General features: G+C 38.9%; 1 protein-coding gene across 1 annotated transcript; it reads right to left on the bottom strand.

The window, feature by feature from the left end:
* Positions 1-255: 255 nt before the first annotated feature.
* Positions 256-11,337, bottom strand: LOC131197971 (vomeronasal type-2 receptor 26-like). The gene is made up of 6 exons (XM_058182478.1): positions 11,120-11,337; positions 9,046-9,223; positions 7,062-7,919; positions 3,919-4,146; positions 1,978-2,104; positions 256-1,163 (listed from the first exon to the last, which is right to left on the bottom strand). Exons 1-6 carry the CDS (start codon positions 11,335-11,337, stop codon positions 256-258), a joined length of 2,517 nt encoding a protein of 838 aa, XP_058038461.1.
* Positions 11,338-13,215: the final 1,878 nt, after the last annotated feature.

Here is a 13,215-nt window from a genome sequence, read left to right as displayed (position 1 = left end):
TCAGAAGCTATATGAGAATTAAATAGGTCGGCTTGATAGTAGTCTGGTAACAGACAAAGCCATCTACCAGGCAGATAGTCTGGTATGAGAGAATGTGATCGTTAGATTTTGTGGATGCATTATGGCTTTGAATTTATATAACTGTATTGCATAATAGAGTATAGACAAGATGAAATCGGTCATGAAAGATACAAACCCAATTGCTTCTACTGGGAAAAAGCATTTAATGTTGGCTGAAAAAGAAACTTTGTGGTTTTAAAATCTGCTACTTTTCCTAGTTAAGTGTGCCTTACTGTTCAGCTCAGGTAATACTAAAATAACAAAGCATTTGGGGAAGAAGATACAGCTCAGTAAACCACCACTGGAAGCTAAGATGGAGAAGATCTCCACAGCCACCGTATATTTTCCTTTGGTGCTGAGGTAAGTTGGAACAAAAGATATCCAAACACTGCAAAACAGCAACATGCTGAAGGTGATGAACTTGGCTTCATTAAAACTGTCTGGTAGATTTCTACTTAGGAAAGCCACACTGAAGCTGACAATTGCCAGGACACCCATAAATCCCAAGACACAATAAAACATGATAGCAGAACCTTCATTACATTCTAATACGATCTCTTCTGCTACGGAGTGCATACTAAAATCTGGGAAAGGTGGATAAATTACAACCCATACGGTACAGATAGCTGTTTGAATAAAGGAGCATGAAACAACAATGTAAAGGCTCAGCCTCCCCCCTACCCATTTCATCATTCTAGATCCTGGCTTGGTAACCAGGAAAGCAAGTACTACAACGATTGTTTTGGCCAATATGGAAGAAACTGCCACAGAGAAGATGATGCCAAAAGCAATTTGTCGAAAAAGACATACCCACTTGTCTGGTTGGCCAATGAACAGAAAAGAACATAGAAAGGAGAACAACAGTGCTATTAGAAGGGTATAGGTAAGGTTTCGGTTGTTGGCTCTGACAATAGGCGTGTCTCTATATTTAAGGAAAATTCCAAGAACCAAAGCCGTTAAAGAAGTAAAGAAAACGGCAACACTGGTCAAACTGATTCCCAAGGGTTCTTTGTAAGACAAAAAGCTTATACATTTTGGAATGCAGCAGTCCTGTTTATTGCTTGGGTAATGATCTTCTGGACAATTAAAACACTCCTCCACGTCTGGAGAGGGGGAAAAAAGAAATAAAGCATTTTCAGTGCAGGATTCAATAATTAATCTCAAATCAATGTTGTTTCACCTACATATGTAAAAGATTTAGAATAGCTTTGGCTGATGGGGGAGCTCTCCATTTGCAAAATGTCCTTTTGTGTGTTTCCTCAAGGAAGGAAGGAACTCATTCCAGTTCTTCACTGGGTGGAAGTTATAATTAGAATATTTTAAGAACAAGTCAAATGTATCATTTCTGGGTATGCCGAAATTTCCCACAACTCTCTTGAAGTGTCTTACTACCTATAATGATGTCCTCACCAAATCACACATTCTTTTTTATCTTATTTATCCATTAATCACTTTTACATCAATTCATTACAAAAATGGTTAGCAAATCAATATTTTGGGTACACCAATAGACCTTCCTTCCTTCCTTCCTTCCTTCCTTCCTTCCTTCCTCCCTCCCTCCCTCCCTCCTTCCCTCCCTCCCTCCTTTTCTTCCTTCCTTCCCCTTTTGCCGTATTTTGTTTTCCAAATTTCATGTTTATAGATTGCATTTATATTCTTCCTTTTCAGGGAGAGCCCAAAGAAACACTTAAAAGTTCCATTCATACCACATTATTTTAGGTTTGCATAATCTTAGAAGGCAAATTAAGAACTGAATGGTTCAGAGCCAAACAATGAATGAAAAGAGATTTGACTTGAGATCTTGGTCCTGACCATCTCACCAAAATACGATGGTTTACCCAAGAGCAAACAAGCCCACATTTCATTACTTTAGCCAGGGATATTTCACTATTTAGTAAAAATAAATAAATAAATTACCACTCTTGTTTGAAAACTTCCCTTGAGAGCATGGAAGGCATTCATAACAACAAAATGGTTTATCTTCAATTTTTGCCTTCCTATAACCTGAAGGACAAATGCTGTTGCATAGAGAAAGAGGATGTATCTGTCGGTAAATGAGACCAGGCATTGTATTAGAACTAATTTCATTTCACCTGCAATATGACATTCGGTTATAAAATACTGTCAGTGAATGGGGTATTTTTTGGAAATTATTAGAGTATTCTCTGCCTATTGAAGGATTCAAAAATCAATATAATTCTAAATGGCATGCTGTCTATTTAGCATAACAATGCAATGTACTGTCCAAACAGGGAATTATACATAGACCACCTTGGCTGATCAAGGAAGCTACATTTATACATCCCTGTCATCACCAAGAGATGTGACTGTCAGATGGGAGGTTATCTGAATTCCCTTACATCAGGGGTGAAATCTAAAAATTTTCCCTACCGGTTCTGTGGGCGTGGCTTAATTGGTGGGCGTGGCTTGGTGGTCAGATGGCTTGGTGGGCGTGGCCAATAACAATAAATAATAAAAATAATAAACAAAGTATAAAAAACAATAAGAGGTACCAAAAACCAACTCTCACACTTTACACACACACAACACACACACACACACACACACACACACACACACAATATGCCACATACAGCTTTCTGAGATTTTGTGTGTTTGTGTAGTTAGAGTGAAACACTACAGAAACACACCAAATCTCAGAAAGCTGCACAAATATTTTATTTAATTATTTTATTTTATTTTATTTTATTGTGGACTTCAAATCCCAGAGTTCCTCAGCCAGCCAGTTGATCACCGAGGAAATAGATTAGCTGAGTGATTGGTTCTGTCTGGCTGAAACTGAAACTGCTTTCGGGTTGTGGCCATGCGTTCATCAGTAATCAGGTAAGTGCCTTAGAATCTTGTTTTCTACAAGTAAGAGTACAAGTAAGGTTCTGCTGTTTTTTACTTTTAAAGGCCTGTTTCGGCTGAAGCAAAACCGGCTTTTAAAAGTAAAAACAACCTCTGCAGATGGTGCAGCTCAGCAGAGGTGGGGGGACGGGGCCAGGGATTTTTGCTACCGGTCCTCCGAACCAGCAGCCACCATCGCTCCCGGATTGCGTGATCCCGTCCGATCCGGGAGCATTTCACCCCTGCCTTGCATTAGCTATTAAGTGGGATGAGACTAGGGGTGGGCTGCTGGGGGTTCGCAGGGGTTTGGGAGAACCTCTAGCTAAGATTCTGTGCGGTTTGGAGAACCCTCAAATCCCACTCCTAGCTTTTTTTTGTTTTTTTGTTTACATTTATACCCCGCCCTTCTCCGAAGACTCAGGGCGGCTTACAATGTATAAGACAATAGTCTCATTCTATTTGTATATTTTTTTACAAAGTCAACTTATTGCCCCCCCCAACAATCTGGGTCCTCATTTTACCTACCTTATAAAGGGTGGAAGGCTGAGTCAACCTTGGGCCGGGCTCGAACCTGCAGTAATTGCAGGCTCTGTGTTCTAATAACAGGCTTCTCTACTGCCTGAGCTATTCCGGCCCCGTCTGGCCCCATCTAGCCCACCCTGCCCTCCCAGTAGTCCCCATGTGGCCCGTTTTGGATGCAAGTAAGTGCAGGGCGCATGAGGAGGCTCTGGGAGGGTAAAAAATGGGCCTACCAGAGGCCCATTTCTGGCCTCCACAGGGACTCTGTAGCCTGGGGAGGCTATTTTCACCCTCCCGGAGACTCAAAAAAAACCTCCGGAGCCCTGGGAGGGCAAAAATGCTTCCCCCACCATGGTGGAGGAGGCCGGCTAGGCCACACCCACCAGGGCCACACCCAGCCAGCCATCAGGCAGAGAACCCCTTGCTAAAATTTTTGAAGCCCACCCCTAGATGACACTGTCATATATTTTTTTCTGAAATATGACCTACCTGATTAAACATGTTGGGCCAGATGATGTCATCTGCAGAAATAGTGAGAGCCACTTCTGGTTGAGCTAAAGGATCTAGCTTTCCAACTTTGACTCTAATAAAGGACTTATTTGGGAATGTGACCCAGTTAATAATATCAAATGCAGCAATCAGCTTCCCATTTTGATCAAAGGAGACCTTTTCCCCAGCACTGTTGTTAAATGAAACACTTCTCAAATAGTACTGGAGCTAAACAGAATCAAGAATTATTATATACGATTACGTAACCATTCAAAAGAAAAGCATATAAAGGTTATTTAGTGGTCACCTTATTAACCTTTTATGGTCTCTATGCATTTCAATAGTAAAAACAATTCAAGATTTACAATTATATACTTACAATCTACATTCAAAGTTCTATATACTACAGCCTATAATACTATCAAACAGTATTATATGTAGATATTTTATTGTATTGCTTTGTTGTCAACCCTCAGAAACATTCTGAACTATGGGGAGAAATTGCAATAAAGATTGTCAATATTGCACAGTTTCCAAAAAGAATGAAAAATCTAATGAACGTGAAACATAAATTGGTTGGAGAAAAGGAAAGATAGATGTAGATGCTTATAGATATAGATATATATTGGAATCAGGGGTGAAATCTACTTATCTTCCCTACCAGTTTGGAAGTGCATGTGCTGCATGCACACCAATGCTCTGCGCATGCGCAGAGGGCAAAAAACCCCCCGATTACTTCCTGGTTAAAACCAGAAAGTAAAGAACACTAGGTGGGTGGGCGGAGCCTCCAGCTGCCATCGCTACCGGTTCTCCAAACCACCAGCTGTCATCGCTACCGGATCAGCAGAACCGGTCCAAACCGGGAGCATTTCACCCCTGATTGGAATTTGTATTATGACCAATAGGTGTCAAAGATTTAATTTTTCTAATAAAGCTGTCTAATTACACTACAATGATCATTTCAGTGATTTTGTGATGGTGAACTTATCCATGGAAATCCTCATTGTATTATTCAACTATATCTGCTGTCTGTTTTCTATTTTTCATTCTGTTAGTTTTGTTAAGGTTTTTTTTTAATATAAGCAGCCTTGATTCATTCCAATTTGGTTGCTGTAAACATTGATGATCACGATACAATTTTGAGGAGCATTAAAGCCATGGAGATAGGCAATACGATTATTCCATTTTTAGCATTAGCCAAGGGAAGCCTGACATATTGATACTATCATTTGTCTTCTTGAGATAACAGAATAATAAAGTTGTAGTATTTTATACATGCAATGAAGATCATTTAAGACAACTAGATGATCATGAATTTTTTAAAAAAATTATTTAGCAAATAACTTCCTATCTTGTCTCCCAAAACCGAATGTTACGGCACAAAATTAGGTATAAAGGGAGAAAGAATATGAAAACTTAGTGGATTCAATGGTTCTATGTGGAGAAAATAATAACAGGAGAAAACCTCATTGTATCCCCAGTGGAGATATAATTGGGCATCACCTCCAAATTTTCCTGGCTCCCACATTCCAGTCACCCCATAATACCTTTTGGTCACATGATCCAAACTAGAGTTTGTACAAAACCAGTCTTTGCAGATATATGAACTATGGAATAACATTCCTGGAGATCTAGTTATTGGGTAGAACAGTATCCCCCTTTAGATTCAGATGGCCCTGATCATGCTACCTTTTTACTTAGACCCTGTTGGTTCTCTGAACCATTTGGGCAAATAAACTGAAAAGGTTCTGCTGGTTAGATTGATTGTTTCTTTTTTGTTTGTTTGTTTGTTTGTTTGAAGTTGGATCTTTTTTCACTTCTGATATTGTTACTTTAATTTTATTGCTTTGGTTTGAAAGAGTCATTGTTATGAGATGGCCAGTGTAAATAAACAAACAAACAAACACAGAGAGATCAAGCATAAGGGGTAAGTAGAAACATACCAAAGATGCAATTCATAGGAATTCTTCCTGATTAAACATCTCACACACCAGCACATATACAGAGGCAAAATATACCATACATAGAACACAGCGGTGGGTTTCTACTGGTTGGCCCCGGTTTGGGAGAACCGGTAGTGGAAGCGATGGGAGGCTCCGCCCACCCACCCAATCATCATCACGGATACTGTGCACATGCACAGAAGGTTCTGTGCATCCACAGAATTGCCGCGCAAGCACATTGCATATGCTCACTCCCCATTCCGAACCAATAGCGAAGGTAAGTGAAACCCACTACTGATACAACACACACACATACACACACAAGTACACATGAGATGAAACAAAATAATTCACCATACAGAAGAAAGCACCAAGGCCTCTTTTTGACACTATGGGTAGAAATTGGAAAGACGTCTAATGAAGAAGTCATGCTTTGTGTGATGTTCCTATCTTACTTTTAAAAGAAACTTCAGCAACATTTCTTTATATAAAAATAATAATTGCTACCAACCTGCCTTCCATTGAGGACCTGTATACTGCACGAATCAAGAAGAGGGCTGTGAAAATATTTACAGACCTCTCGCATCCTGGATATAAACTGTTTCAACTCCTACCCTCAAAATGACGCTATAGAGCACTGCACACCAGAACAACTAGACACAAGAACAGTTTTTTCGTGAAGGCCATCACTCTGCTAAACAAATAATTCCATCAACACTGTCAAACTATTGACTGAATCTGCACTACTATTAATCTTCTCATAGTTCCCATCACCAATCTCTTTCCACTTATGACTATATGACTGTAACTTGTTGCTGGTAATCCTTATGATTTATATTGATATACTGAGCATCAATTGTGTTGTAAATGTTGTACCTTGATGAACGTATCTTTTCTTTTATGTACACTGAGAGCATATGCACCAAGACAAATTCCTTGTGTGTCCAATCACACTTGGCCAATAAAAATTCTATTCTATTCTATTCTTATGTCTAATGACAGGAAAAAAATCTATTTAGCTTGCTACAATAGTTCTTTTCATTTGGATATGTATGATTGAATTGATTTTTAAAAAAAACTCCAGAATACAAGCCACATTATCTAAATCATTGAGACGAAGCTTCTGAATGAAATTGAGAGTTAGATATCTCATATTCCAGCTATGTTAATCCTCCTGCATTAGAAAGCTGAGTTCCTTACCCGCCATAGTTGATTCTGAAGAAACTTTTTTCCATTGCTGATACTTGTTTGGTGTCTGAATTTGGATGAATACATGGCTTGCAGAGCATAGGCTACATTATAAACAGCATTGTAAACATTATAGCTCTGGCCAGTCATACCAATTTCAAAAACAGATGCAGGAAGGTCTTCCATTTTCTCATTCCCAGTGCATCTATCTCCGCTTTTTTCATCTATGAAGGCCTTAGGTAAAGAGCAGTCAAATACCTGTTCCCAGAAGACATCAATGAAGCTGTCCTGGCTTTTGGAAGTTGGGTTTCGAGTCCGAACAAATTCCTCAAAGCCTAACACTTTTTTTGAAGAAAGTGCAAATGATAGAGCACCGTGGATGAAATCTATTCCCCAGTCTTTTTGAAAAGGAAGGGATGTGAACTCCATCTGGGCTGTCATAATCCATACTTTATCTTTCTTTTTCAAAAATATGTCTCCAAATGATGAAACATGGGGAATCATTCTCAGAAATATCATGATCTGATTTTCTCCATATACGATGACAACATTGGCAGTGCTCTGCATGATATTTTTGAATGTTTCAAACCAGTCATCTACCATTGTACTTATATCAGCGGAAAAAGATTCTTTGGGCAGTTCTTGTATGAAATCGAAGCAGATACCTTTCTGGGAAAAAAAGGTGTATGCATTCTGTACAAACCTTTCACCACTGTGACTTTCAAAATAAACTAACCCAATCCATATCCATTTGAAATGCAGTAGCAACTGGAGAATCCCCAAAGTTTGGTCGTCATCCTCTGGAAACATTTGGTGAAAAAAATCCACCTGGTCATAGTTATTCATCAGTGGAGCAGAGCCATAGATGATCTGAAAGACATTTTTTTTAAAAAAGAAAGGAGCTTAGAGGATGAAGTTTCTCTATAAAACTTAATTGCAAACGCTTATTCACATATAATTTAACAGTTTTCTAACTTAGGGAAACATCACTTCTCTTATTTCATATGGGGCTGCATAAACAGAGGGACAGAATCAAGATCACGTGAAGTGTTAATACCACTTTATAATGCCTTGGTAAGGCCACACTTGGAATACTGCATATTACTACCATTTTTTTTTTGGAGTTTCAAGATAATCATATTTCATTGCTGGAATGGCCTAGGAATATCCCAGACCTTAACCAAATTGAAAATCTATGTTAGTCAGAAGTGACCCAGCGATAAAACCCAGTTAATAGAAGCAATCATTCAATCTTGGTTTCACATTATAACAGCTGCTGAACTAAAAGACTTGGTACACTCCATGGGAAGATGCTGTAAGGCCGTAATTCATGCTAAAAGTTACCCAGCTAAGTATTAACTGACATAGTGATCATTTTTGCATATTTTGTTTTTTTCTCTATGGTAATAATTTATATACATATCGCTTTTCCTACGTTTCACTTTTCTTCTTTATACTGTAACTGCTATTCTAATATCAAATCCTTCATAAAAGTTATTGCATTACATTATTGATTAAATTATCTTTTCATTGATATATACTTTTATGGTACTTCTCCAAAAAAAAGTGGTGTTATTAGCTAGTTTTAGAAAACACACTTTTCCCAAAAGGTTTCCACAATTTTGGACACTACTGTAGAGAAGGAGTAATATCTGAGTCTCAGGTGGAGCACAATATCTTTACATAGAATGCTGCTATGGTAGGAGATGGAGTTTGTTGCCAACCATCTGCACAAAAAACTTTGCAGATGGTTACTAGTTGGTTATTAGAAAACTGTGCAGATGGTTACTAGATGGTTATTAGAAAACTTACTAATGTTGGTGTTTCTAAAACCATATGACCTAGCATCTATGAAACTTGATATAAAGAACCACATAAGTGTGTATAAGTTATAGGACCACCCAATTTTTCTTGAGCAGTTCTTGCCTGGGGATCTTATAAATGTGTGATTTGTTTAATGAATCTAAAGGATGCCTTCCATATGAGAAAATCTTACCTGTGGGACTTTATAATTCCTCAAAACATTGGCTATGTGTTGATAGATGTGAGAGGTTGGTCCTGCAATTACAGCAACTGTACTATCCTGGCTATCACACTTATAATTAGGGATGAATTTGTCCTTACTGGAGAGAAGCTTCATCGAAGCAAAATAAGTCCACCTTGCCATGAAATAGCTGTTGAAAATTTGGATCCCTAGGGTGATGTTAGGTAAGAGAGTAGCCATTTCATTGATTTCATTGACAGTGAAAGCCAAGGACAGGATATGTTGGTAGTTCTGCAAGAATATCCTAGAAAAAAAATTAGACCCTTAGCCATAGTACAGTGTATCTGATTTTTAAAAATGATTTTTTTTTTTTTGGTATTTAAACATTTATGCTAGCAGCATTTGTTTTATTTATTTACATCCTGCCTTTATTTATTTATTTTTTACAAATAACTCAAGGTGGTGAAGATATCCAACACACCTTCTTCCTCCTATTTTCCCTTCAACACCAACCCTAAGAAGTGAATTGGTCTGAGAGAGAGAGTGACTTAGCTGACTTTTGTGGCTAAGGCAGGAGAAAACTCACCAGAATATTGAAAAAGCATTTAGTCTCAGTGCCAAAGTTTGCAGAAGGGCACTCGTAAGGATCATGTTACAAAATCCTTATTGAGAAATAATGAAGAGACTCTTAGGGAAACGAGCACAAAAAAAGTAAAAGCATAAAAGTACAAAGATGATTAGGGGACAGGAGGTTAGAACATATGAAGAACGGTTGCAGGAACTGGGTATGTCTAGTTCGATAAAAAGAAGGACTAGGGGAGACATGATAGCGGTGTTCCAATATCTCAGGGGTTGCCACAAAGAAGAGGGAGTCAAACTATTCTCCAAAGCACCTGAGGATAGAACAAGAAGCAATGGGTGGAAACTGATCAAGGAAAGAAGCAACTTAACACTAAGGAAAAATTTCCTGACAGTTAGAACAATTAATCAGTGGAACAACTTGCCTGCAGAAGTTGTGAATGCTCCAACATTGGAAATTTTTAAGAAGATATTGGATAACCATTTATCTAAAGTGGTATAGGGTTTTCTGCCTAAGCAGGAGGTTGGACCAGAAGACCTCTAAGGTCCCTTCCAACTCTGTTATTGTTATATTTGCTTCTGATCACACAAATTGTGTGAATTGCTGTGAATTGCCCCTGCAGTGATCATGCCATTCCATTTTTAAAAAAGGAGGACTATTAAAATAAGCAACAAAAGAATATAGATTACTGAAAACAGCTCTAGCTCTAGCCGAATAACAGGATGGTCTAGGGAATATTCCAACAGTCTGGATTCAGATAGAATGAAACATTTAGAATCAACTCTACCCAATCTTTTCACATTAACCAGTTCGATCTCAAGGGACTGGGGAAAAAAAATACAAAATGAAGTGGGAGAGGTTTCTCTGTGGCGGCACCGGCCCTTTGAAATGAGCTGCTTCTGGGGTTGCACCAACTCCCCGACCTCCGGACCTTCAAACGTGAACTTAAGACTCTATTATTCCATCGAGCGGAACTGGCCTAAACATAATTTTAAACTGAAATTTTAGATGGGTTTTATGTCGGTCTATGACCATTTTAGTTTTGATTCGGCCTATTAAATATTTGTTTTTAATTCTGTTTTTTAAACTTGTTCTTTGTATTTTGTGTTTTAAATATGGCTGTAAACCGCCCTGAGTCCTTCGGGAGAAGGGCGGTATAGAAATTAAATTATAAATAAATAATAATTAAAAAATCATATTGCAGATTATGCAGCCTTTCCTCTTAGCCCCTATGATACATTTGCAGTGTTTTAAATGCCCACTGATATATTTGTCAGAAGAAGCACATTAAATGACATTGGAGAGAAAAAAAAATGAACGGAACTATTTAGCTTCTTTTAAAAAAATAGTGCAGCAATCATTTGGCCTCACTGAGATGTAATTAAATCTCTCTCTCTCTCTCTCTCTCTCTCTCTCTCTCTCTCTCTCTCTCTCTCTCTCTCTCTCCTTCTCTGTGTATGCATTCTGGACTGCCATATAATATGATGACAATTAACAACTCCATACATGACATCCCCAACCGGCTCCTCAGATATATCTCTTCTGAATGTTGTCAGATCTGAAAGCGTGTAGATTTGAGAAATAATGCCCCCAATGATGAGATCTCCTGACTGATAATATTTATGTTGAATAGGAAGAGGTGTGCTAACAATACATTTCTTTTCAGGGGTACAGGATACCCATTGGGGTAATAACATCAACACTAGCATTATGAATGATGCCATGGCATGCCAACATCTACTGACACTGAAGCACCTGTGAGAATTGCTTTGCTGCCCAATAACCATCTGACTTCAAGCCATAACTGGATAATGCAGTTCTTCAGCTTCCTAGAACTGTATGAGTCTTTTGTCCCAGCTATGACTGAAACAGGGAACAATGACATCCAAGTCTTATTTCATTGTTTTTTCCAGCCACCAGGTGACATTGAGGATTGAAGAAACAAGTCAAATTAATCATAGTCATTTTACTAATTACAGGGAAGGTAACCATATGCGGTAGTTGAAGCGTCTTTGTAATACTGCAGGGAAAAAAAATGAACTGCATTCAGATTTAAGAATATTTACATGTGAATTAAATTAATAGCATCACATCCATGTCAATGGGACTTTTCCTAGAATACATATCCATTATTACATTTCAGAACACACTCACTGTACACAAAAGACTGGTTGATTGTTTCGACTCCACTATCATTGTGTTACCATCACAATTAATGTTGCAGGTTGGGGGCCTGCTACACCCTCGTATCAATAAATAGAATATAGTAGGTGGATTGAACTGGGAATAAAGTTTATTTGTCTTTCATGAGGGGCAGTGGGTACATATTTTCCACACAGACTCTGTTTAGCCCCCCCTATAGTCCACACATAAGTGAAGTACTGGAACAGTACCGGGGCAGTGACTTTGGGTCTGGCAGGTTGGATGAAGCTGCACTCTTAATGTTTGTCTATGAAGTTGCAGTTTGTCTAGCTCACGGGGCATGATGGTTTTTGGCAGTGTTGCTCCAGGGACAATTTCAGTGGCACAGTCCATGTGTAAATGGAGAGGGAGTTCGTCCGACCCAGTCTTGCTAAACACCTCTGCCTGGTCATGGTACTCCTGGGGGATGCCCTGCATCTGCTCGCACTTTGAGGTGGCTGCCACTTCCTTTCTGTGGTTACTCTTCACCTTGCAACTTTCATCTCTTGGACTTTCTGTTATGTCCTCAGCCAGGCTAGTTGCAAGTGTTCTGATTGGCTGAGACGCAGGCACTAAAAGAGCGGGAAATTGGAGTCTTCCTATTGGTTGTCTGTTTTGACAGCTAGTATTTAGTATGTAGTAGCACTTTAAGGTTTTGGTTACCACCTTTAAAGTGCTCCATGGCTTAGGGCCTGGGTACTTATGGGACCACCTGCTGTTACCTTATGCCTCCCACCGACCTGTACGCTCACACAGAGAGGGTCTTCTCAGGGTGCCGTCCGCCAAACAATGTCGGCTGGCGGCCCCCAGGGGAAGGGCCTTCTCTGTAGGAACTCCTACCCTTTGGAATGAACTTCCCCCTGGTTTGCGCCAATTACCCAACCTTCGGACCTTTCGCCGTGAGTTGAAAACGCATTTGTTTATTCAAGCGGGACTGGCTTAAATTTTTAATTCTAAACTTTTAATTCTAAACAATTTTAATCAGGGTTATTATTTTTAAATTTTAAGGGTTTTTAAATTTGATTGTTTTAATTTTGTCCATTTATGGATTATGTTTGTTTTAAGTTTTGGTTTTAATTGTATATTGTGTTGTTTTTATACTTTGGCTGTACACTGCCCTGAGTCCTTCGGGAGAAGGGCAGTATAAAAATCTAAATAAATAAATAAATAAATAGTATTAAAGCAGCTGTCTAGTGTGTCTTGTTGTTCTTAATGTGTGAAGCCGGCGCGAAGTTGATTCATGGTTGTTATCGTTCCTGTCAGTTATTAAAGTATTCTTGCATCAGACAAGCCTCTGCGTTATATTAATAAGTCCTTAGGACAGAATAGTTTCCCCTTAGCCTGGAACTTTAAGAGCCACTTGGTCAAATCCACTCACAGGTTCCATTTTTAAGCCATGTCAGTCCTAAGACCAGAGGCCA

This window comes from Ahaetulla prasina, chromosome 4 (assembly GCF_028640845.1).
Source record: "Ahaetulla prasina isolate Xishuangbanna chromosome 4, ASM2864084v1, whole genome shotgun sequence".
NCBI classification, from domain to species: domain Eukaryota; kingdom Metazoa; phylum Chordata; class Lepidosauria; order Squamata; family Colubridae; genus Ahaetulla; species Ahaetulla prasina.
The sequence above is the reverse complement of the archived record's forward strand: the minus strand, read 5'-3'. Positions and strand labels throughout refer to the sequence as shown.

Excerpts from the sequence above, each read along its gene's own strand:
- LOC131197971 (XM_058182478.1), bottom strand. The coding sequence starts at position 11,337 with ATGGCATCATTCATAATGCTAGTGTTGATGTTATTACCCCAATGGGTA. Across the intron at positions 7,920-9,045 it reads GGAATTATAAAGTCCCACAG|ATCATCTATGGCTCTGCTCC; the intron begins GTAAGATTTTCT and ends AATGTCTTTCAG. Across the intron at positions 2,105-3,918 it reads GGCCCAACATGTTTAATCAG|ATACATCCTCTTTCTCTATG; the intron begins GTAGGTCATATT and ends ATTTACCGACAG.